This window comes from Trematomus bernacchii, unplaced genomic scaffold, assembly GCF_902827165.1.
Source record: "Trematomus bernacchii unplaced genomic scaffold, fTreBer1.1, whole genome shotgun sequence".
NCBI lineage: Eukaryota > Metazoa > Chordata > Actinopteri > Perciformes > Nototheniidae > Trematomus > Trematomus bernacchii.
The window spans coordinates 10133387-10159435 of NW_022987648.1; the positions used below are offsets into that span (position 1 = coordinate 10133387).

Consider the following 26049-nt stretch of genomic DNA (forward strand, 5'->3'; position numbering starts at 1 on the left):
AGATATAGTCCCTGCGGCTGGTCCTGGGTCTGCCCCTCGGTCTGCCCCTCGGTCTCCTCCCAGTTGGACGTGCCTGGAACACCTCCCTAGGGAGGCTCCCAGGTGGCATCCTTACCAGGTGCCCGAACCACTTCAACTGGCTCCTTTCAACGCTAAGGCCAGCGGTTCAACTCTGAGTCCCTCCTGGATGACGGAACTATACTCACCTTATCGGTGCCAGCCACCCTCCGGAGAAAACGCTTTTCAGCCGCTTATATCCGTGATCTGGTACTTTTGGTCATGAACCATCCTTTGTGACCATCGGTGAGGGTAGGAATGAAGATGGCCCGGTAGACAGAGAGCTTTGCCTTCTGGCTCAGCTCTGTTTTCGTCACAACGGTGCGGTAAAGCAACAGCAATACCGCTCCAGTTGCTCCGATTCTCCGGCCCATCTCACGCTCCATTGTTCCCTCAGTGGAGAACAAGACCCCGAGATACTTGAACTCCTTCACTTGGGTTAAGGACTCAATCCCTACTTGGAGTGGACAGTCCATTTGCTGAGAACCATGGCCTCAGATTTGGAGATGCCCATCATGATATTTTGGTAACTGTTTTGCCAGTGTTGTGTATTATTTCGTTTTCTCCATCTTTATACACATGTTTTTACTTCTAGTTTGCTTTTTTTGTCTTTACATCTTGCTTATTTTTTTGTTTTCAACAATAATTATGAAAAGTGGGTTTAGGCAACTTTATATGTTGCCTTTGTCTATAATGCACAATTAACAAAATGATAAAGCATTATAATCATCTTATATTTTAGGTAATACTGTATATATAGTAGTACCCCTCACTGGAAACATCTTTTATGTTTCTGTATATCACACTCACCCGGATACCCCCTCCTGTGTCTCTGTGGGTTTGATGCTATCAGTGTTCAGGACTCTCAGAGACACAAGGTCACAGAGACACTTCAGCGGGGGCCAACAGGGGGTCCGACACATACATCAACTCTGCTGAGCACAAAATTGAAATGGAAATGTTGGCCTTGAAAGAGTGTGGCCCCCATTTCCCCCCTGGACCAGAGCTAATGATTTGTCATTTCTCTCAGGGGCACCGGCTGCTGCCCTCGCGCTCACACTCACAGCCCCCCCCCCCATCCTCTACTGTACTCTGTATTTACATTTGTTTTGAATGCAGTAATGCTGTATGGGGTTTCTGTTTCACTCAAACTGCAGCATGGCAATATAATGAACTGAAGCTGGAGTCTGGTTGTTCAATTATTAAAACCAGTTCAGAATATTTTTATATTATATCCTGCCAAAAAATTGGGTTTCATGACAATTGCTTCATTTTAAAATTAAATGAAATCAAAATATTTATATAAACCTAAGAAGTGAAAGTAAAATGTCTGATAATGATACAATTAAATATAGTCAAATTAAAAATATTAACATAAAAATCTGTCTGTGGTTGCCAGTCAAATGTTTGAAGTATTTATTGGAATGTGGTCATTCAAATATGTTTCACAGTTAACATCATACAGTAGCAGATAATCCACTGAAGTTGACTGAATTCATCAAGATCTTCTGACCAGGCCCTAATCATAGTTAGAGCAGAAGTCAATATTTTTTTGGTGGCTTTATTGCATCATAAGAAAATAAATCTGATAAAGAAAGAGGTGAAATGACTTCAATATTTTTCCGCCACTTTCATAAGTTTGCTAAATCTGCTGTAAAACCCACTCACCTGATATTAAACAATTGTCGTTGTGAAGGAGTGTGGGGTCATGGGAGTTGTAGTCTTCACCAATATTCCTGTCATTGAAGTCAGCTTCTCCTGGTTTAAGTTACTTCATTTTCATTGTCAGGAAGTTTTTACCGTGAGCCGAATTTCCTGCAGAGGTCTTTTCCTTTCTCATAACAAATGAAACCTGTTAATAAACGCAGAATAAAGCAGTTAGACGTTAAAAATCTGTGTTTTGAGACATAGTCGATAGATAACGAATTGCGAGGGTCTGTGAGCTGTGTTGGGATTATAATGTTTGCTCGAGTTGTCTCTCCTAGATCCAGAAGTTCTGGATATTTTTACCTGGAGCCCAATCATCCAGGGAGGTCTCCTTCTCTGTGAAATGAATTTACCCAGTAATTAAAATCAGAAAAACAATCAATAAAAAGTGAAATTCAGTGTTTCGCTGATGCTGCTCATCTGTTGGTTTTGTTTCTCTATTATCCTACGATCCAGACATATGAAGACTAAAATATTTCAACCAGTAATATACATTACAAAACGACCAAGATCTGAAAAGTGTTTCATGAGAATGTGGCCGAACTGAAGAATCTGAATTCTTCATTAAACACTGCCCAAGGAATATATGACGTAAACAGTGTCTGGCGTTTGTAAATGAAATGTGGTGTAACTTTAAAATGTTGCACTTCTGATAGATGTGTCAATATGAATGTTTATGCAGCAAGAGTAAGACTCGGCAGATGCGTGTTGAATTATTGACGAGAGTTTCCAACATTTTCTGTTACGACTGTTTGAATCTGCTTTTCATGAGTTTTCATCATGTCAATTGAGTAATGAGCAAGGGGGCTTGGTGTTAGAAGCAAAACCTGATTTATTATTGATATTTTGGGCATCTGCTGAAAACACACACTCGCTCTGCATTTTGGAAAATGTTCTTTATTGACTGGATACCCGTCATAATTTCTATCTTTTTAATATTCAAGACTTGTTCCCATTTAATTGATTGAATTTGAGAATCGTTTGAAGGTTGGTGTTCAGTATGCTAAACGCGGATAGCATGCTAAGTAGCATTATAGTGAGTCAGCATTATTAAAGTGTGAGGTCATGTTCATGCATTTTCTCTCAGATGTCTCTCAGATCACATTTAGTTTTCCTTCTTTTACTCGTTAACTTTACATTATAAAAGTACTGTAACCACACTCAAACTCTCGATGACCCGACTTCACTCCCTGTGTGAGTTGGATTAAAGGAAGCAGCAGGAAAATGCACGAGACGTTTCTGATGTTAGCAGGAACACCAGAGAGACAATTTACCCTCTAAACTTCTTGAGGTCCAAATAAAATGAATTGCTGTTTATGCTATTTTTCTACTTGCATTACCTTTAATGAAAGGTGAACTTTTTTCAATGTTTGTTGAGAAAAGAAAGAAAGGAATAAAGAGTATATCCTGTTCTCTGCAACATTAATTATCCCCTTCCTTTCAAATTAATCTTGTGGATGGGGCCTGACCCTAATGTTAGAAAGCACTTGGGCTAAATTACATTTGCGTATATATAAAATCAATTCGAACTCTACTTCAACCATATCCAACAGAATTTCAAGTACATTTTGCTAATACTTTTACATTCTTGTACTGTATAGGTGCTTGTACTTGAGTTAAGTATCAGAATACACACATCGATGTCTTCATATCAATCAAAGCAAAAGCTAGTTCAGCAATCTTAAGGAAGAGGATGCATTTACTCTGTCCTGATGACGCTCATACAGTATGTATCTACATGAAAGGTTTGTGTGATAAAGCCCCTAAGGCATTGCGTTGAGGCTGCAAATCCTTTCAGTCTTTTCATGCAGTACACAGAAAAAGCTAATTGATCAGAAAGCATTCAGTAAATGCTTTTTCTCCATTCTTAACAACGTTAACACACACAGAGACACACACTCGATAAGAACAAATCCCAACCATGTGCAAAAGTAAACTAAGAACTCTTTTATTGTTTTTTGTTCATTTTATATATCTATCTTTAGCTCTTTTTTTTTACGCTTTTTTTTCCTACTGGAGTCCTTTAAAAGTTTGTCATCATGCTAGGTGCAGCTTCAGTGTCGGTAACATGCAAGGTCGTGGGTTGGTGGACTTTTTCACACAGCGGACAACTGGAGAGCGGCGACTTCAGGAAACACTGAGCGGACAAACACCGACCACTCCGGAGTCACCACCAAATAAAAAATAAAAAACAAGAAAAAAAACAACTACAGACGCAGCTGCAGGGCCAAAGAGGGGTGGGGGGTGTAGGGGGGGGGGCACTGACCATCATCGGGGATTCACAAAGGGGTTATTAAGCAGAAGCAGTTTTCGTTGTGTGATAGTTGCCATCCATAATCCGGAAACGGGGATGGGTTTTCATCATGACATCATCATTTGACATCTTTTAGTGCAGTACAAAAAAAAAGAATCTAAAAGCAGGCAGTCTTTGGGGGAGGGGAGGGAGAAAGAAAAAGTGAGTGGGAAAAGGGGGAACTCCTGTTTGTGATACGGTGACATTAAAGGAGACATCAGGAGTATTGCTTGTGACTCTGGTTTGGGACTATATGTCCTAAAAGGGGAGGGGGCTTTGGATAAAAAAAATATTCTACAATCCAGTTTTTTCTACTTCCTGCTTTCCTAATACTGACTGAAATCCAAGTAAAAAACACTTATGACATCACACGTGCCAGCTTGTGGATGCCACTTGTAGCTGAGACACCTTACAGTGCATATATATTTTTTCCGGTGGCTACAATGGGGATGAAGCCTGTTAACCCCGGCAGTGTTAGTGCCATGCTGTTACGGTGCCCGGTGACACACACAACCACGAATACTTTTAACATCTTCACAACCCCCCCGCAGCAACAGGGTCATTTTTTTTCAGGATGAGCTGATTGTACAGGGAACCATTTGTGTTGCTCCTTATATACAGAGATTACTACACTGCAGCAATAATGATCGCAGGTCACACTATACACGCGACAGATGCACTAAAGAAGCCGGGCAAATTTCATTTCCCCCAAAATATCGAATGTTATACACAGTTTTTCTCGCAAAAGGTACATTTTTCAGCAGATATACAAAAACAGTGATTTAAAAAAAGTAAGGATGGGCAGGAAACACAAATGGACATCATCTTTGGTGAAGATTCATTCCACAGAGTATGCTTGAAGACGTCACACATACTGTAGATTGCACACACGTACATACATACATTTCCTACAGCTGGGAATAGGAATTGACCGCAGTTACTTGGTAAGTATGTCCAGAGTTTAAAATACATTTATGCACTCAGGGCGAAGGACTTCTTTGAACTACTAACGTGCTCCCGTCCCGTAGATGTAGAAGAGAAGAATGACATCACACTGTGACACATTTGGTTGTAAATCGAGCAGATAGAAGCATAATCTCTCCAATCCTGACACATGTTTGCATTTCAGCCTTTCACTACAGACTGGTATAATGTGGCGTCCCGTATGTGGCACTACAGCACAAAGATCATCTTTTAAGAGTTTACCTACCCTGCCACAAGGTCTGCTTTTCACTGTTTTCACTGCAGTATCATCCCCAATCCTCAAATGCCCAATTTTAAGAAACAAAAACAAAAAAGTCCCCGTCCTTCCGAAAACAGACAAACAATCACAGGAAATCTAGAAAATAGAGACGATAGAGATTCAAAGCTGCCTGTGGAGGAAGATGCTGGCATTCATTCAGAAATCATTCACTGCTGGGGCGCACGGGCTCTCCGCCGCGGGGGTTTCTGCTCCGTAGGCCTCCCAGTTCAGTTCCCATGCAAAGCCATGGCTTAGATCATGGAAAAAATACAACGTGCAGCGCCTCCCAAAGCTCGTCCCAAAGACCCAGGCCAGGGGAGGAGTGGAGACCCCCACCATTGTTCAAGTATGAGATGAGTGTGACAGAAAATAACTTATGCACAAATTCAACGAGACAAAAAAGGAATAAAAAAAAAAGAGTGCTAAACTGCTAGCCTGTGTGTTCCAGTCAGTGAATCAAACAGGGGTCACAATATTTTGGAACATTTTTAATACAGGGTCTAAGAACATCATCTAAAGGAACGGAAGCAAATAACACACATTAAACGTTATATAACTATGTTCTCTTTCTTTTCAGCACTGCATTTACATCCTGAAGATTTTATGCATCCTTAAATTAAAGTTTGTCATTCATTTTAGCACGTTTTTTCCCGTGGTCCATACACGTTGGTCTTTTAGTTAAGAAAAGATCCCGTTTTCTTAGGCTACCCTGAACTGGCTACACTGCAAAAAGTTGACAAAACTGCATAATTTCAACTTCCACATCAACCGCATAAAAACATCATTTCCAGTTTCAAAAACAAGGAGGTGGAACCATCCGTTAAAAATCAAAAAAAAAAAAAGGACAACAAACAATATTATGAGGAAAGACATGGGCGAGGCCGAGGTCTTCTGAGGAATGAGAATAATGAGCGATGGATGGTTCGTGAAACTACGCACGTTTTTTTCCACGATTACAAAGTGCACGTGCGTGCCGACACATGGGACGGAGGTAAGTGTCTCTGGTTGGTATTAGGGGGGCTCTCTTGCTTTCAGGCCTGGGTCGGGGGGGGGGGGGGGAAGGAGTGGAGGGTTTAGGAATCCGTTGGTCCCTTGACTCCCTCAGGAGCTCAGGCCGAACTGGTCTTGCTCGATGGGCTTTTTGACCCAGGCCCCCAGGCCCGACTTGTGGAAGGCCTTGATGAGCGCCAACTTTGCAGAGTGGTACTCTGTGGCTGCCTGCTTGGCATCATGGTATGAGATGGGCCTCAGCACCTTCGCCCACAAGACGGAGGAGAGCTGGAAGAAAGAGAGGAACAGAGGTGAAGATCTGGATGAGTTTTAAAAAGTACATCAAGCTCAGGTTTGCAACTGGCCCTAAACCGCAACAAAGTCTAATGTATAGAAGTCTATGAACAAATTATCCTACTTTTCACTTGATTTATCACCTCAGTGAACATTTTCCTAATGATTTTATTGTCTCGATTGCTAGTTTTATGTATTCTTCAATTTAGCAGGATTTTCATTTGAGATAATTTGATCTAATAAAATAAGTAATTTGATGATAAAGCAACATGGTTACTTTTGAATAACGGGTAGCTATCACATGGTGTTGTCTTTGTGTTTGTCTTAGAACTTCAACCCTTTTCAGTTCATTAAAGTTAATAGTTATTTCAGTTGCCTAAAAATGTGTTCAGTTGTACTTAGAACTCTCTCTTGTCACTCCTGGTACCAAAAAAACAAGATGGCGACTCAACTCTAGGCTTCAGAACTGTAGACAATAAACCAATGGGTGAAGTAGTTGTGATATCATCTACTTCTTATAGGTTTACAACCAATAGTTACGTCTGTAACTACGGTTCTATGAGTCCCGGATGACCGCCAGAGGCGGTGCTTTTAGCACTGGATATGTCCATCGTGCGCATGAGCAGTACGAGTACCAATAACAACAAAGTCACCTGTGACCCATGTGACACCGGCTACATCAGCCAGTGTCATCAGCCAATCTTCTCGCGAGCACACAAGAATTCTGAGTGACAGGAAACTCTGGCGGTCATCCGGGACTCATAGAACCGTAGTTACAGACGCAACTATCGTTCTATTTCGTCCCTACTGACCGCCAGAGGCGGTGCTTTTAGCACTGGATGACTTATACCAACCATGTCATGAAGAAACCAAATACTCACCTAGCTGGAAGCAGCGGAGCTTGGCAACAGGACCACGCCCAAAGGATGGGGAGTGGCGACATTGACCCGGTAGAACCTGGAGAATGTGCCAGAAGACGCCCAAGACGCCGCGGCGCAGATGGTCTCCAGGGGCACTCCTCTCAGGGCGGCCCAAGACGTTGAGACGCTCCTTGTAGAGTGGCATCTCACCCCTGATGGCAGGGGGCGGCCACTGGCCCCATAGGCATGTGCGATTATATCAACAACCCAGTGGGACAGCCGCTGCTTGGAGAGAGCACAACCCTTCCTAATGCCGCCATGGCAAACGAAGAGCTGCTCTGACTGCCGTACACAGGCCGTAGCATCGACATACGCTCTCAGGGCACGCACAGGTCACAGCAACTCGGGCGTGCGGCTCTCCTGTGGGACGTTAAAGCGTGCCAGCTGGATGGGCCGATTGGAGTGGGCAACTGGAAGCACCTTGGGCAGGAACGCCACATTCGGCCAGAGGGCAACACCCGAGCCATCGGAGTTCCACCTCAGGCATGTATCGCTCACGGAGAGGGCATGCAACTCCCCAACTCGCTTCCCAGAGGTTATGGCAAGCAGAAATGCTGCCTTCAAGGACAGCCACTTAAGCCCCACCTGGGCCAGGGGCTCGAAGGGAGGAGATGATAGGGCATCTAGCACTAGGGGCATGTCCTAAGCCGGAGCCCTCGGGTTACTAGGGGGACGCTGCCGTAAGGCCCCTCTCAGGAAGAGGGACACCGACCTGTGGCGCCCCACCGTGGCGCCGTCGACCCCGACATGCTGGGCAGAGATAGCAGCCGTATATACCTTCAAAGTGGAGTGAGAACGTCCACTATCCAGAAGGGACTGCAGGAACTCCAGAATGGTGGCCACAGAGCAATGCCCCGGATTCTCAGCCTTACCCAAACACCAGTGGGAGAAGAGCTTCCATTTGCACTCATACTGTGCTCGAGTGGATGGTGCTCTGGCATTCAGGATAGTTTCCCTGACCGATGCCGAAAAAGCGCTCAACAGTGGGTTGGGCCCCGCAGAGGCCAAGCCCAGAGCTGGAGGCGGTGAGGGTCGGGATGCCAGATCTGACCCCTGAGCTGTGACAGAAGGTCCTTCCTGTCGGGGAGGCGCCATGGTGGGCCGCAGCAGAGACTGCGTAGCAGCGGGAACCAAACTCTCCCCGGCCAGCGGGGGGCGACCAGAAGGAGCCTGTGCCCCTGAGTAAGGACCCTCTGAAGCGTCTGCGGCTGGAAGGCGTACAGGAGACTGTCTGGCCAGTCGTGTGCCAGAGCGTCCTGCCCCATTGGGCTGGTCACCTCTGCCCAGGAGAACCAGAGGGAGCAGTGCCTCGACTCCTCCGAGGCAAAGAGGTCCACCTCGGCCCTGCCGAAAAGGCTCCAGATTGTCTCCACCACTTCTGGGTGAAGCCTCCACTCCCCTGGTGGAGGTTTGTGCCGAGAGAGGAAATCTGCCACCTGATTTTGGTCCCCTGGTAGAAAGACTGCCCGCAGGCTGGCCAAGCGGGGAGACGCCCAAGACAAGAGGCTCTGTGAAACCCGGAGCAGCTGTGCGGACCTGGTGCCCCCCTGGTGGTTGATCTGGGAAACCACGGACATGTTGTCCGAACGAACAAGCACATGCCTGTCCGTCAGTTGGGGTAAGAAGTGCCTGAGCGCAAGCAGCACAGCGCGAAGCTCTAGCACGTTGATGTGATATGCACCTTTCTGGGCGGACCACAGACCCTTAACAGTCCTGCCCTGCCACACCGCACCCCACCCTGAGAGACATGCATCTACAGTGACAGTCTCCCGGCGGGATGGGATGGCGCCCATGGGCGCTCCCATCAGAAGATAGGCCCTGTTTCTCCAGCGTGACAGAGAGTGAAGGCACTGGCGCGACACCCTGACCCTCCTGTGCCTGTGCCACTTGGCGTCCAAGTGAAGGCTGTTCAGCCATATCTGCATAGGGCGCAGCGACAGCAGACCTAAGGGCACAACGGCTGAGGCAGCCGTCAGTCTGCCCAAGAGCCGGAGGAACTGAATGTAAGGCACATTCTTGCCCAGCCTGAAGATGGGGAGAAGGTGGGAAATGTCGTCCACACGACGAGGTGTTAGGCAGGCCCTCATGGCGACCGAATCTAGGACCAACCCCAGGTAAGTGACCCGTTGGGAGGGGACCAGGCAGCTCTTCCCGGTGTTTACTGTCAGGCCCAACCGGGCTACGTGACATAAGAGGCGCGCCGTATCCTGGGCCACTTGGGACCGGGACGGCGCACAAACCAGCCAGTCGTCTAGGTACGGCAGGACCTTCATGCCCTGTGCCTGCAGGGGTGCGAGAGCTGCCGCCACGACCCTGGTAAACACCCTTGGAGAGAGGGAGAGACCGAAGGGAAGTACCCGGAACTGATAATGCTGGTCCTGAAAGGTAAACCTCAGGAACTTCCGGTGGTGGGACGCAATCGGCACGTGGAAGTAGGCGTCCCTCAAGTCCACGGTTGTGAACCACTCCCCCTGTGTGACAACACGGAGGGTGTCTGCTGTGGTCAGCATGTGGAAGGGCAGCACCCTCAGGAATCTGTTGATTCCTCTGAGGTCCAGTACTGGACGAAATCCGCCGACTTTCTTGCTCACCAGAAAGTACGCCGAGTAGAACCCCCCGGACTGAAGCAGGGGGTCCACTGGCTCGATTGCGCCCTTGGCCAAGAGGACGGACAGCTCTTGGGCCAGAGCTAAGGCCTTCGCCAGGTCGCTGACAACTGTCATCTTGACCCGGCCGAAGGCTAGGGGCCGGCGTCGAAACTGCAATTCGTATCCCTGGGTTAGGGTGGAAACCACCCAAGGGTCGGTAGTACAGGCAGCCCAGTAGCTGAGCTGCTGCTGGGAAAAGCAGCCGACGACCGGCCCAGGGACTTCAGGGCCTAGCCCCCCGACCCCTTGGGGGGCGGCGGTAAGGCTGTGGGGCACGGGGCTGCCTAGAGGGCTGGCGACCGGGGGCACGAAAGTCATTAGGAGGCGGTTGAGTAGACCGCTGGGACCTCCGCAGACCACCACTGAAAGCCAGTGGCAGAGTGCGGCTGCTAGAGGGGCCCCTGGGCCTGCTGGGAGTAGGCACAGGCCTACGTAGACCCGAGAGCTGCTGCCTGGTCTGTCTAGCTTGGGCAGCACGCTCTAGTGCCGCCAGGGCAGCTGCTCCAAACAGCTCCCCTGGTTCGACCGGCACGCCGTGGAGGACACTCCTACATGTCTCCGTTAGTGGTGACTGAGCCAGCCAAACCTGGCGTCGAGTCTGCACCAGTAGGGACATAACTCGTCCCAATTCCCTAGTCATTAGGGCAAAGGCCTGCAGTGAAGCGTCACTGAGGCCCAGCAAAGAAGGCTCAGCCGGAGCCTGCTGCAGAGAGGCGGAGGCGGCCAGCATTAGATGGGAGAGAGAGTTCCCGATACGACCCATGCGTGCCGCTGCGTCGTAGGCCTTACAGAGCAGTTCGTCAGTGACCCTGCACTGAGGCAGAGGGCACCTGGCATCAGGCCTTAGGGCCTCATCAGGAGCCAGAATCAGGGAGGCGATGGCAGGCTCGATGGGTGGCATGCGACCCAGCCCCACCCTCGCCGGATCCTGCATGGCAGCCAGGGTCCGGGCATCAGAGCTGAAGCGGGAGAGGGCCTTGGTGTCTCTCCAGCATGCATGGAGCTCCCTCAGGTACTCCTCCGAAGAAGGAACAGTGAGGGGGACAGGGGTAGGGCTACGCCTGAAGAAGGCGCTAGCCTGAGCCGCGTCGGCCTGCGGAACAGGAAGCTGCAAGTGTGCCAGGGCCGCACGAATAATGGCCGCCATGGAGGCGTCCTCCACGCCCTGCAGAGAGCCCTGAGCAGAGGAGTGGGAAGCCTCCCCGGGAGTGAGCGGGGCCTCGTCTTCGTTGAAGAGGTTAGCCGAGGCCGCTAGTGACATGGCATCCTCATGCAGAGGTGCGGCAACCGAAGGAGGGGCAGGCGGCAAGCCAGCAGCCCCTATACCGGCCCCTGGTTGAAGGGCTAAGAGGAGCGACTTCATCATGTCTGTTGGGGGGCGAACCCGTAGCCATCGCTCCCTCGGGTCGCCGGGAACGGCCAAACTGACCTGGGGGAAGATGCGACAAGGAGAGGTGTCCATTGGCTGCTGCCAGACGCTCCACCTCTGCGACTCTGGCCGCTCTAAGCGCCCAAGGCATGCAGCTACAGTTCATGCAGGCGTCCTGCGTGAGACCCTCCCTCAAATGCTCGAGACCAAGGCAAGAGGGGCAGCGGTCGTGGCCATCCTCGGGCTCGAGAGAAGCCCTACAGGCGCTACATGGATGAGCCATCATGTAGGTAGCCGGATGCAGCGTAACCGGGAGCGGGGTGTGAGAGCACTGCCTTCACCTAGCTAAGTAAATGAAAGTGCAAAGCTACTAGCAGAGGGAGCGGGGAGCGAGAGCACTGCCTTCACCTAGCTGAGTAAACGAAGCACGGAGCTACCAGCAGAGGGAGCGGGGAGCGAGAGCACTGCCTTCACCTAGCTGAGTAAACGAAAGCGCAAAGCTACTAGCAGAGGGAGCGGGGAGCGAGAGCACTGCCTTCACCTAGCTAAGTAAACGAAGCACAGAGCTACCAAATAAGGAAGCTTAACAGGGCAGCTAGCCAGCCGGCTGCTGCTCACAGTCAAGGAACACTCTTACCAGGAGCGGGGGTGAAAACACTGCCTTCACTGGTTGAGTAAAATAGCGAAACAAGCTAAGGAAACTGCTTCTAAAGAAAAAACAGCACGGGTAATCCGGTGCTTACCTCAAGCGTCAGCCAAAGTGGCTGACCAGGCAGGACACAGTTAGGCTGAGCCGCGCTACTGCTAACTAGCTAAACAAGAGGACACAACAAAAGCTGGAACTCAGGATGCTAACGATAGCTTGGCGCAACGCAGCGCTATCAGAAAAGTACAGAGAGCGCAACACGGGCAACTCCTGGGAGAGGGGGCGGAAACGCTACCGTCACCAGAAAGTTCAAGCCAGGTAGCAACCAAGACAGAAATCAGGACAACCTAGCTGGGAGAGGGAGTGGAAACACTGCCGTCACCGACCAAGCCGACACCAACCTGTCCGTTGAAGTTTTCTGCGCAGCCGGCCGCCTGGAGGACGGGTAATCCCGCGGCTCCGACTGGATCAGTCGCGAAGCTACACGCAGCCAGCTGGATGCAGAGAAATCCTTAAATCAAAACGTTCCAACTGAACGCTGTAGGCTACAATAGTGTAGCCACGGTACTCTCGCGCAGCGAGAAGATGAAAGGAACAGATCCTCTGATGACACTGGCTGATATAGCCGGTGTCACGTGGGTCACAGGTGACTTTGTTGTTATTGGTACTCGTACTGCGCATGCGCACGATGGACATATCCAGTGCTAAAAGCACCGCCTCTGGCGGTCAGTAGGGACGAAATAGAACCAATCACACAGTAACACTTGCACATATGCTTGTTAAACAAACATATGATTGATTCAATAAAACCTGACCAGATGATGAATCAGAGAAATGTGACCAAAGCAACATCAGCCAGAACTACAGATGAATACAGTATGGCAGGGTATAAAACAGTTTCATGATATGGAATGAAATGCTTAAAAACGGTATATTTTAGAGTACAGTACTTTTACCTTGGAGTGCAAGCGCATCCAGCGGCTGTAGAGCGCATGCTTGCAGAGACGTGAAGCGCGGCCCATGTCGTCCTTGCCTGTGGTCGCGTTGATCACCTCCATCAACTGGTCACCCACCGTCCAGTTCACGCTGAAGTTGGGTGCCTTGCCTGGTTGCCTGGCCTCTGCATTACTTATACCTGGAATCAAAAACAAAGAGGGTCAAAGACTGAGCAGCTCACCAGGCTTTGCTATCCAAAGAAAACCATGTTTAAGCAGGGGTTTTCAAACTGTTAGACTGCAAGCATCCCTTTAGACAAGCGTCTGGTTGCAAAAAAGGTCTATGAGAAAATTTCCCTTGATCTCACTTGATTATTCCCCTCAGTTTTCAATCATTATCGTCTCAATTGCTCGTTTCAAGTCTTCTCCAACACAGCATGATGTTTATTTTGTAAATAATGGTCCCTTTTAGACTGAATTAGATGATAAATCAGCAAACTCTGAGACTGCGAGCAGCAAAGGCTTAAGGCCCTGACACACCAGGCAGTCACCAGAGAACTCGCCGACACCGACACCGACAGTTCCATCGACGAGTTCTCCTGCGTCTTGGCCATGTGTCGCACTGGAAATCACCGCAAAGACTTCAGCCGAGCACGTACGAACTGCGCATGCGTGAGTGGCAATAACTCTCCTTACCAGCAGGCGGCGGTAGTGTGTATTCGTCATTCAAAATAGGCAACAACCGGAAGACAGAGAAGAAGAACAGACTGATATAAACAAACAAATAGCGTGTGCGTTCCATTTTCACTCTCGTCCATCGAAAACATGTTTTAGAATATAAAAATACATGAATGATGAAATGAGCACATAAAGTGCAGACATACTATAAAATCACAGTTAATAGACCTGCATCTGATGATCGCAGTGTTCTGGCGGGTGTGTAGTTTATTGAGTCAGCAATGTAATAATGGCCACTTCTTGCTAAATTTACGATGAGATGAAAAACCGGACTTGACCAAACAAATCACGGAGCTCTCAGCAGAGGACAGCCGGGGACGCTCCCGCTGATATCAGAGATGTCCCTGCTATGTGTGGGAGGTAAGAGAGGACATTTAAGGGCTATGTTTGATGTCTTTTAAGTATCACCTGCTGGGGTTTAGCTGCTGTCCTGTACCTTTTTTAATCGTTTGTTTACGTCCCTCACTTCCGTTTCGCCTCTCATTTGCTAGCTGAACAGCTGATCAGAGTGGTTTCTTGGCCCGATAGCTTGTGGCCGTATTTTGGCCGATTCAACATGTTGAATCGGCCGGGTGTCGACCGTGAAAGGCCAAATAAGGCGTGTCACGGCCGAGGGTTCGGGACACACCAAATTGACTTTGGGTGACAAGGAACCCGTTGTCGCCAGACAACGCAAGACGGCCGAATACGGCCTGGTGTGTAGGGGCCTTTACTCTCACCTCTTACTATACTTGCTTAGTTTCCCTCAATTTATGTTTTCCTATAGGATCATGATAATGTTATTTTATCCCATAGACAAAGCTGTTTCACATACATTCAGACTAAACCAGAAACATCACTTTTAATATATAACTTATAATTTATTGGTTTCGGCTGATAGAAAAGTGGGGAAAACAGTCATATTCCCCAAATACAACTGTATCTCAGAACTATCTCTAAAGATGCACACACATTGAGGCTATTCTATCTGATCTATTCTGATAACAAATGCCCTTGGCCTGCATCCCACTTCGAAAAACCCTATGATCTAATATATATACTCGAATAATTTTAATAATCTTCAGATAGGCTTATGAACTATTGTCTTGGTTGTGAAAATTCTCCCACTTCTTGAGCTAAATAAACCATGTAAAAACTCATAAGAATTCCAGAACAATGCTTTGCCAGACAGCAAGAAAATAAGGTTTCTTCACTCATGAAAAATTGACACTTTGGAGGATTTCATAGGACAGCAGTGATATGATATACTAGACTGGAATACCAAATTGAATATTTTCCTGTTGCAGCAGCACATTCTAAGAACCATTCCCCAACACTGTATTAAGCCCCTCAAAACATAAAATGTCTTCAAGCTCTCAAGCGGAAAGGCTGCGATAAGATAATTATTTTCTTTCTCCATCCTCCAAAGCTTCTGTGGGAGACCCTCAGCAACTTAACCTCCTGCTGCCCCCCTGCATGGATGTATTAAACAATGGATGAGGTACCAGACCTGGCAACCCATTCCTTCAAATGACTCCCACAGCTATAACAGCAACTCTTTTTTCCTTGCGTTTCTTTTTTTTGTGCTACTGAGTGGAAACAAAAAATACCATCCACCCTGGGGACTATGAGGTCAGAGCCTGCTTTCCTCCAGCACACTACTGGGGATCAGCCTCCACTGTATCTGAAGCATAAATGGGAGATATATGGATGCCATAAATCCCGGCGTGCTGCTTTGTGTGTGTATGTGTGTGTGTGTGTACAGTATGTGTGTGTGTGTGTGTATTAAGCTCTTTGGTTCCATTTGGCAGCCCTTGTGGCAGAAGATGATTTAAAGGGGATGAAATCCTCAGCGCGCTAACGCCATAGCCCTTCACCGCTAAAAACTCTCTAAAGCGGAAAAGGTTAATAACCACCCCCCCCCATTATCTCCTTTACCCGACATTTAGAGAGCGACCAGGGAGGGGGAGGGGGCTGTATATAGCTCGAGGCCCTGTGATTGGATGGCTCCCGATCATGTTCTAAGATATTCAACAAATATGACTTGGTATACTTGGTATGATTTAGAAAATTGATATAGCATTTTTTTAAACGTTTTGTTCTGTTGTTGTCATGGATTAGGTTTTGTTTATTCCTATTTGTTATTTCCGTAACTCTTGCTCCCCCAATGGTGTATTGTCCAATGACTAACTGACTTTAAAAACCCCTCATGAATACGGTACAGTTGCGAAAAGATGCTTTTACTCAATCAACCTTTTCAAGGAAGTAAAAAGGATTACTTATTGTTTGCTATAGGCTGCTTAGTGTATGATTTGTAACAGGATCAAGCATCGGAAAAAAACTGCTTTATTTCTAATGGCCAACAGGCAGCAACTCCACTGTCTGATGGTATAGAAGTCTATGAGAAAATTACCCTCTGTTTTATTTGATTTATTAACTCAGTAAATATTTTCCTGTATGTTCTAAATCTCTAGTTTTAGGTCACCCCTAATACATATTTAGTTTTCTTTAATTGTGGTTCCATTTAGAATTAAATAGACGATAAAGCATCATACATGTTTTCGGCCATAAAATTGCATATTTAGATGCTTTGCAGAGATTTTCAATTTAAATTAAGTCAGTTAAAAATGGTGGAATTTTCTTGGTTGATGTCAATGTTTGCAACAAGTGTTACGTTTTTTAAATGGAAATATTTTATATGAAAATGAGGGGAAAAGAGTCGGAGAGAGTTTAAGAGGATTTCTCTTCAAATTAGACAAAAGAAATTGGACAACATGACTTAACTAGAGAATGCAATTCCTGAAGAAATTGCTAGTGGGAATGCTTTATAGTGAAAAGCTGACGCTGAACAGCTATGCTGAAATGTAATGTGTAAGAAGAAAGTGAAGAATTTAGATTGAAATTATACATGAACACTGGGGGCTTGAATGTGTGATAAGAGAATTAAAGAAAGTAAAAAGGCAGCAGAATATTTGAACTGCAAACTTTTTAAATAACTTGATGGCGAATGATCTGTCGCCATGGCAACGGTATTTGATGAAACCCCATAATACGCTTAGATGTGTTGATGGCTGCATCGTTACCAAACCTCTGAAGTTTTGGGCCGTTTGGAGCATTTTCACTGAAGTTATGAGAAAACCGTGTTTCATAGCGAGCATTATGTTGCCAAGGCAACGGCATTTGAAGAAATCTCAAAACGGTCACGTAGATGTCTTCACGGCTGGACTGTTAGCACACATGTGAAGTTTGAGCACTTTTTGTCAATTTTCATAGGAGTTATAGCAATATCGTGTTTTACGGCGAGGGATGCGTTGCCATGGCAACAGCTTTTGAGGAAAACTCACTAATGGCACAGACATGTTGAAGGCTGGACCATTAACCATTATTAACCATTATGCGTTTCCATGGAAACGGCATATGGTGAGATGTCAGATTTGACGTAGAGCTGTTGAGGCATGGACAGGTGAAGATCGGGGGACGATCGGACGGTGTCCATTGGAGTTACTGCAACATCGTGTTTTATGGCGAGCGATGCGTTGCCATGGTAATACCACATTATGTAACATCAGATTTGAAGTAGAGCTGTTCAGGGCCACAGTGTTAACCATCATGTGATGTTTGGTGGCGTTCTGAGCACTGGTCAGTTCGAGTTATGACATCATCACACAGGTGTTTGTGTTTGAGGTGACAACGTTATCAAACACCTGTGCTTGAGCCCAGAGATCAAAGGTTTCCATGGTGATGTGCAGTAATCAGTGAGAGGAAAGCCTTTCCATTGTTCTGAATGAGAGATAAAGCTCTTACATGTGAACGTTTTGTTGAAGAACCGTAGCAGCTATCGGTGACATTTCAACGTGTGCAGCTTGTCAGGACCCTGACGAGCGCCTGAGTCTGCTTTGTGTGTACTTTTGGGTCAATAATGTGGCCTTTTTGGCAGATTAACTAAAGGTGTGCGGCTGCTGCTGTGAGGAAAGATCAGGCTGAATTTACAATGGGCCTTAATGGAGACATGTTGAAAGTTTTTGTCACTTCATGCCCTCAAGAGACATTTTGTTTAATTTGAAAAATGATGTCCAAGTAGTGTAGGGTTTGGGAATTATGGCAGGTTTAAAAAATATTAAGGCGAATTTCCAGCTCTCCTCCACTCTAGCTGTGACATCACGCACTCTAGCCTTAACGAGCTGCGCAATACACACTAATGTTAAAATCAGAAGAAGGCCTCTTTACCAAGGTCTGAACAATGTTTAATATTTCTAAAAGTATGAATCAGATTTAAAAGTTATGTTACACGAATTAGGTCAGAAAGATGTAGTTGCTGTATCAGCATTCCCACTAAATGAGATGTGATAAACAAATGTGAAAGAGCCTTCATGAAAATGTTAAATACTTTTGTTTTACAACATCAGTAGGCAAAGACTGATTGCATTTTCTAAAAATGGAAACAAAAAAAACAACGAAAGAAACTGAGGGAGCTTTTCTCCATTTGGCCTTACTAAAAGGTCAAGCCAATACTGAACATTCACACCAAATGATGAATCTATTTAAATTCCACAGGAACTAGGTAAATGTCAGCTCAGATCAAACAGTGGAGGAAAGCAAAACCTGTCTTCCTGCTGAGAAATGACCGGTGAGGAGGATAAATGTGTTTACTGTCTAACATTAACGTCTCACTCTTTGATATTTAAACAGCGGGTGTTTGATCGGCAAACACTAACAAGGAGATCTCCTCAAAACATGACAATATGTTTGTGCTTTGCCTCAGCCTGAGGTCTTGTTTCGCTTAATCGCTTTTGCAGAAATCAGATTTTTCTTGTTCTGCCACATGAAAGCAGGCCCTCACCGCTGAGCAGAGGCCTGTTGAGGTTGAACTGCTGCGGCAGGTCCTCGATATCTGCGATGCGCTGGTACATGGCTCTGGAGAGGTGGTCAGCGTGGTAAAGGCTGCCAAGGATGATGCTGGAGAAGTAGATAGGCTCTGTGAAGTAGCTCATCAAAGAGCCCTGGATGCCCACCACGTTCCACCTGCAGAGGGAAAACAAACATGTAAGATAATTGGCTGGAAATATGCTGCCCTTCTGGTGATTATGAAGACATTTTATTTAAAAACTCAACACGAGGAAGCGTTGCGAGGACAACAGAAAGTTAGTTTTGTTCCCCTCTGCTAGCTTGCGCTGCTTCATACAGTTGTTATCTGATTGGTCACACGTCAAATGGTCATTAGCAATGGAGGTAAAAGTTGTAAAACATTTGAACTTGAGCGCAGAACTCATCTGCAATTTTGAGTAGTATGCAAAGCCGAGGATAGGGTTTTTGGCCTAATCGGGCGGCAACGCTTTCTCTTTCGAAACACAGCGTCAGTGGGAGCCGTTTCACCATTGATCATGTGATGGCAGGTTCACTTCTAACATTTGGAAAAAGTCAACGAAATACCTTGGTTCCATTCATATATAACAGAAAATGTCAATTACATTCAAACAAATTGAACATTTCACAACATAGCAATAAGTCTAAAGGATTTGGAAAAAATGCAACTGACGAAATCACGATATGATTCACAATATCAGGGATTGATCATTTCTTGCATCATAATTCTCCTTATCATTGAAATATACAGTATATTAAATGTATTATGGTGTGATTTTTTAAGAGGATCTGTACCAAACAAAATGTTTTGTTAAGCCTGTAGAATATAATTTGTCTACTTTTTTTTAATGTTATTAATTTATATATAACTTTATGGTCATACTCAGTTATAACTTGCATCTGTTTTTATTTCATACAAATCATTAGGGAAACTTTTTAGTTGATTTGTGCTTCCTGCAATATGATATTGGCTAGTCCATATTGCAATTTAGATCGTACCCTCACATAGCAGACCAATACGCTTCCAATATCATCAAAAAGAGTTTGATAACATAAACACAATGCATGTGTGAGCTCAAACATTATATTTTCTACCAACGTTTTCTCCATTTTCCTTCTATTAGTTATTAGAAACTCCTTATTGTCCAACCATAAAAATATGCGTCATCATGACTTGTAGAAATTCGTGTAATCAACCAATGAAGTGCCTGGAGACTGGTGACAACATGAAAAGGAGAGAAAGTTTCTTCAGCATTTAAAAAGTTTGGATGTTGAACATAGAAAGAAACACTGTACAGTATAATAGTGTTGTACGTGCACAAATGCACAGCCACACAAGAACAAATATATTAGTACATAACCAGCCAATGCAATCCAGCACACACAATCACCCATAATCCTACAGCTGTGTACACTCCGAGGTATCCAATTTCATTTTCTACAGACTTCTGTGTATTTCTACGCTGTGTCATTAGCCATCTCTCCACAGTCTTTTTCCCATTGACATGCTCCATGAAGCATCACAGAGAGAGGGAGTCAACAAGAAGAGAGCTACATAGAAATGAAAGACTTATAGGAATACTTCCCCCCCGAAATCATCATTCGTATGTCAATAACTCACCCTGTGTTACCTTGAACCCCTGGAGTACACTTCTCCTACAGTATGCCTTCATAGGCACAATGCCTACAGGTATTGATATAGTTTTGCTGTTGTTAAATGCTTCCCCAATCTAAATTCGTCAAGACTTTTCTCTGTTTTTTATTCTTCATTCAGAGAGGCATGAGAGAAAAACTTAATGGCCTTGAAGCATTCAAGGTAACACTGGTTGAAGTCATAGTTTACAAATGATCATTTTGTAGGGCAAGTATTCCTTTAAGGGTAAAGTGAATGTACCTCTTCTTAGTCATACATAGATGGACTATTACAAAATAAATAAAACAACAGTCAAAAGATTCACTTACAACACACAACTGCAGCTTTTTTGAAAATGTTACTCATAAAGGAATAAATGTTGCATTTATTAGGGACTATTTTAATTCATTTGGTGTATTAGTACACATTAATGGCAATTGGATCATGTATGGGGGATTTATTTTGGCCCAGCGCAATAGCGTGGCTTAATTATGTCTTTCTAACATTTTTTGGACAACAAAAAAACTCAAATGCAGGGAAGAACAATCGATATGCAGCTACGGCTACATGGGTAACACTAGATGTTAGTTCATAAGAATGTAGTATTCATTTTGGGGGTTATTGGGTTTTGGGTATTTGGCAGTTGGTCCATTTAAAGTGGCACTATTATGCTTTTTGGGGTTTTCCCATTAAATGGTCTGCAAAGGCTAATCCCAAAGTTCCCTCAAGAGGGGCTGTCTCCCCCACACACTCCCCCCCTGCCTGAAACGCATCCATTGGACTCCTTTGTTTACTTCTGGAACATAATAACATCACTATCTAACACTCACGCTTCTATTGGCTAGCACTCCAACACATTGTACGTGATATGCTAAGAGACGGGACCTTTCCGGCACCTCTCTAAGCCGTTGACCAATCACACCGCGGTGTGTTGGTTTCAGACATAGGGTGAAAAGAGGTGCTGCAGCACAGACAGTATGAGAAAAATAAAGACCTTTTTGAACATTAAAGCATGTAAACATGTCACAGTAGAGACACTAAATACAAATATGAACTGGAAAATTGGCATAATAGGGCCCCTTTAAGAATGAAATAAAAAATATATAATACAAATATTTATACAAACAAATTACAAAGTTAAAGTAAGATCTGTATTGTCCGTCTGTTAACATTAAGATAAATAAGCCCTCATCCTTTGAGGCTGCATTTAAATTCACAAAAACAAGACATTGTGATGATGAGTTGTTGTCACTCTCTTTCACTTCAGGCAGACTGAGCGTGTGTGAAATTACCAACATGGACCTGGAACAATGAGAAATATGCAAGCATAAGACCCCAGGCTACACAGAGATACAATTGCCTCCATATGCAATATTCTCTGTCTTTATATATGTGTGTGTGTGTGTGTGTGTGTGTATGAATGTGTGATATTGTGGGAGAAAATGAGGGAGGGCAAAATGAAATCTCGGAATTCATAGCTACGAGCGGTAAAGCACAGTCAAACAGCTTCATAATATCACACACACACACACACACACACACACACACACACACACACACACACACACACACACACACACACACACACACACACACACACACACACACACACACACACACACACACACACACACACACACACACACACACACACACACACACACACACACACACACACACACACACACACACACACACACACACACACACACACACACACACACACACACACACACACACACACACACACACACACACACACACACACACACACACACACACACACACACACACACACACACACACACACACACACACACACACTTTGAGTTATGTTTTCAGAGGCATTCAATTTCATTCCCGTCAAACATCTCTGTGTTCCTTTGTTCTTATCTTATCCAAGATCATGCTCTGTGAATCTGAACACACACACAGCACACACACGCGGGGTCAGAGCAAGTCAAATAATCAGCTGTTAAAGTTATAACAACAGACAGGAACAGGGCAAACACGGAGAAATAACCCATAATGCTGCATAATGAGCTCACTCTAATAGCACTAAGGGCAGAGAGCTGCTTGTTCTGGAAGGAGCCGTGGGGCTGGGCATGTAATCAAAGGAAAATGAGAGGGGAGAAAGCGTTGTGTAAGGAGGGGGACGTTATGGGCCCGGTCAACGAGTGCCAGTCTCTAGCTGTATGAAATAGCAGCCCCGCGGCTAACAATCGCTCACACTGGGACAGGTGCAGGTGGGCAGCAGATTTCCTTCCTGAATAACAGCTGTGTCACGGGAGGGCAGAGAGTGGGACGCCTGCTCCTCACAGTGATAACAAGAGATATACTCATTATCCCTTATCTTAACTGTTAACGGTTGATTTTCTCTGTATCATTTTCTGGTGTCCTGTTGCACACACACAGGGACACATTTCCACCATGGACAATGTTTATGTAAGGGATAATGTGCAGCGAGGCGGTCATTATGGGGGAAAAGAACACCCGACAGGCAGATCAGGAGCCCGAAGCGAAGCGAAGCGGAGCATGCCGTTTGCTTGCAGTTTGCTTTTCAGCCAAACTGTATACAGTTAAATCGACTGGACTTCTTTCTGGAGATGTGAGCGTCCTTAACAACGGTCAATACATCCTTGACAGCGGTCTGTCTGGATTAACAACGTGTTACGTGTTCTGAATTGACCAATCAGAATTGAGTATTCAACTAAACCATGTAATAAATAATGTTACTGTCTAGGCTGCAGCTTTTTTAGGAAATTAGCTAATGCAATTATTTTCACCACTATAATGCAATTGCGATAGGATTAGCGATATTAGAGGGAATTGCCGTTTTTTAAAACATTTACATAATTATTGAAAAATGTGTTTTAAAATGTGTTCTGACAAAACAAGGATTTTCTATTAAGTCCTACTAGGGCCAAGCATCATCATCACTTCATTGAGAATTACATTTGGACATATGTTGTCTTTACAATGTGTTGCACTGAAAAAACTTGTAAAAAAAATGAGCATTTTAGACAAAGATTTAAGTCTATTTGAAATGCATGCCCCAGCACTTATAATGGGTTGGTTCACTTGAAGCGAAGTGTCTGCATTTTTCTTGCTGTTCTGAGTTTGTGTCTGATGGGTTTATTGGATTTATTGAAAGCAAAATTAAAGGTTTTTTGTTCCTTCTCTGTGCAAATTACCTATATTCTGTTGTTATGAGAACACACTTTTTAACTTTCTTTGAAAGGGACTATTAAAATATTGTATTAGTACTTTTGTAATGTTGTTTCTTACTCCACTCATTCTCTATACCTGTATATTGTAACTTGTAACATTACTTATGCTGCAGCACTTTCTGTTAATTATATTACTATATGCACTTATTTGGATATTTGAGTGTCTACCAATCAGAGGGTTAATAATTCGATCCCTTTCCCTACAGTCAAAATATTGAAGCGTCCTTAACCCTAAATTGCTACTGTCATCATGTCTAGGGAATTGAAGTGTAAGCTTTGGATAAAAGGCTCAGCTAAATGACATGTAGTGTAATAAAATGCAATATATGCATAGATGCAACTATAAAATATGTCAGGTTTTTTCTTGTTATCTAGTAAGGTTTGAGAAACAGAAAAACCCCAGATGATTACATTTCTGGCATCTAACTTATTTTCCCTCTACTGACTTGGATCCCAGCACGTTCGGACAACCGCACACAATCGGAGTCACTAGCAGCAGCACTGACACTGCAAAAGATTTCAACACAGTGCAAAACGCATCCCTGACCACATCTCCCTCATCAAATAGTTCCTCAGCTTTCAATCACTCCCTGCGTTCAGGCGAGGTAAAACCATCCCGGACTGAGACGGAAGGAGAGGAAGAAAAAAAGGGCTCTGGAGAAGAGTTATGGAGAAGTTTTATCGTCCATCACAAGCCAGGCACAGTGTGTTGCCTTGAACATGGACAGAGACTAAAGACGCCATGATCTGCAAGGAAACAATGCCCCGGGGACAGAGCATCCATCACTGTAGCTGCCCCTGACTCTACTGAAAGAAAAGACGACTTGGAATGACAGAGCGAGGATATAAATGCAATTTATTGCAGTATGAGTAAATAAAACACATAAAAAGAGTATCATAAACTATATGTGGACACATAGTTCTAAGTATTGAGTACTTTTGCAATGATTAGTTGATCAGAAGAAAAATGATTTTGATAATCGTTGATGTAATATTTCATGCAGAAATAGCAGTAAAGGCTAATTAAACCATCCATTATTTTATTTTGTCTGTTTTATGTTGAGCAAAATACAATTCAAATATATTTTTGGGTTTTGGACTGACGGAGACATATCTACTTTAAGTATATGTAGCAAAATGTACACTCTGCTTGAAGAAATAGACATCTTCTGATATCTTTGCAGATTTTTGAGAGGGAACTTTGGGACACTTCAAGTAAAGGGAAAACCTAAGAAGCACAATAGGGCCCCTTTAAATTTCCCAAAATGTTCATCTTTGCCCAATGATTTGTACACAATAATGACAAAAATGCAATAAACTAGCTGCTAGTTAGAACTGAGTAATAAAATGAAATAAAACACATTTTTTATTCACATTAAAGGTGTGCTGAGTTCGAGGCACAGTACCTTGCGATCTTGTCACTGCAGGACATGGTGAGTAACCTCTCCCCCTGCAGCACTCCGTCCCACGTCTGGATGGTGTTGCTGGACCTCACAGGGATGGTGCCCTCCCCCGACTCAATTTTGGTCCTTAACTGGCCCCGTGCTTTCCTGTTGGGATGCCTGTCCCCTAGGTCTGAGCGGAAAAACACAAGTTGAAAGATATTTAAAAAAATACATCCACAAAAGTATTAAACTCTAGAGTTACGAACTAGATAGAAATAATGCATCCCTATCAATGTGCAAAAAACTCCTCAATAAAAGACAATCTTTTAAAAAAAACAAAACATGGAAAAATGAATTCCACAAAAGCATGACCTATTATTTATTATTATGTTATCAATGTTTTCTGCTGTTCCACCAGCAGGCGCCATCTATTCAGTGACTAATTGAATGTGGCTGTTTTCTATTCAGTCTGGCATGTGCAACGGGAAACACTATGACAGGAGTAAGAGGGAGGTTAATCACACAGACAGTGTGGGGGGGCCGGGCGGGGGGAGGCTGATAGAGACAGACAGCGAATGACAAAAAGCTCTAATTACTAGAGCCTTGTTTAAATGTGTCTGTGTGTGTATTCGGATTTCGGGAGCACAATTCTAATTAAATGAAACCAAGCATAAGAGGAAAACTTACAAATTTAATTAAATAAAATAAACTGTTGAATCTGTATTCTAAACTCGGATGAAATTAAAAACACGAGCTGAAGAGAGGCAGGGGTTGTTTTGAGGCAGCGAACGGACAATCTGCTACCTAGTGGTGGAAGAAGAAGTGATATACCTTAGCAAAATGAGTAATGCAAAATAGTCCTGTATTCAAAATCTTTATTCAGTATAATAACACAGGTTGAGGAATCAAATTATACTGAAAGTACCAAAAGTACATCAACTATTTATGCTAGTGGCCTATTTTAGAATCATACGGTTTATAGAAAATGACTTGACAATGAATATTATTATTTGTACTTTATTTGATTATTTGTATAAATGAGTTGGTTAATACACATCCTTTGTTCAAAATACAAACTTTTTTTTTTTTTTATACAGTACAAATAAAGCAAAATCAGTT

At 44.5% G+C, this 26049-nt stretch overlaps 1 protein-coding gene across 3 annotated transcripts in view; it reads right to left on the reverse strand.

Moving 5' to 3' along the window:
• Positions 1-3696: 3696 nt before the first annotated feature.
• The window catches only part of adarb1b (adenosine deaminase RNA specific B1b), a 152628-nt gene continuing 130275 nt past the window's right edge, over positions 3697-26049 (reverse strand). For 2 of the 3 annotated variants that reach the window (XM_034134363.1, XM_034134362.1), the window contains exons 9-12: positions 24952-25120; positions 18660-18841; positions 13118-13302; positions 3697-6578 (exon numbers count right to left, since the gene is read on the reverse strand). In XM_034134363.1, the coding sequence (XP_033990254.1) occupies positions 6402-6578; positions 13118-13302; positions 18660-18841; positions 24952-25120 (713 nt within the window). In that variant the 3' untranslated portion in view covers positions 3697-6401. The remainder of the gene's footprint in view (positions 6579-13117; positions 13303-18659; positions 18842-24951; positions 25121-26049) is intronic. The other variant, XM_034134364.1, reaches the window with a different exon arrangement.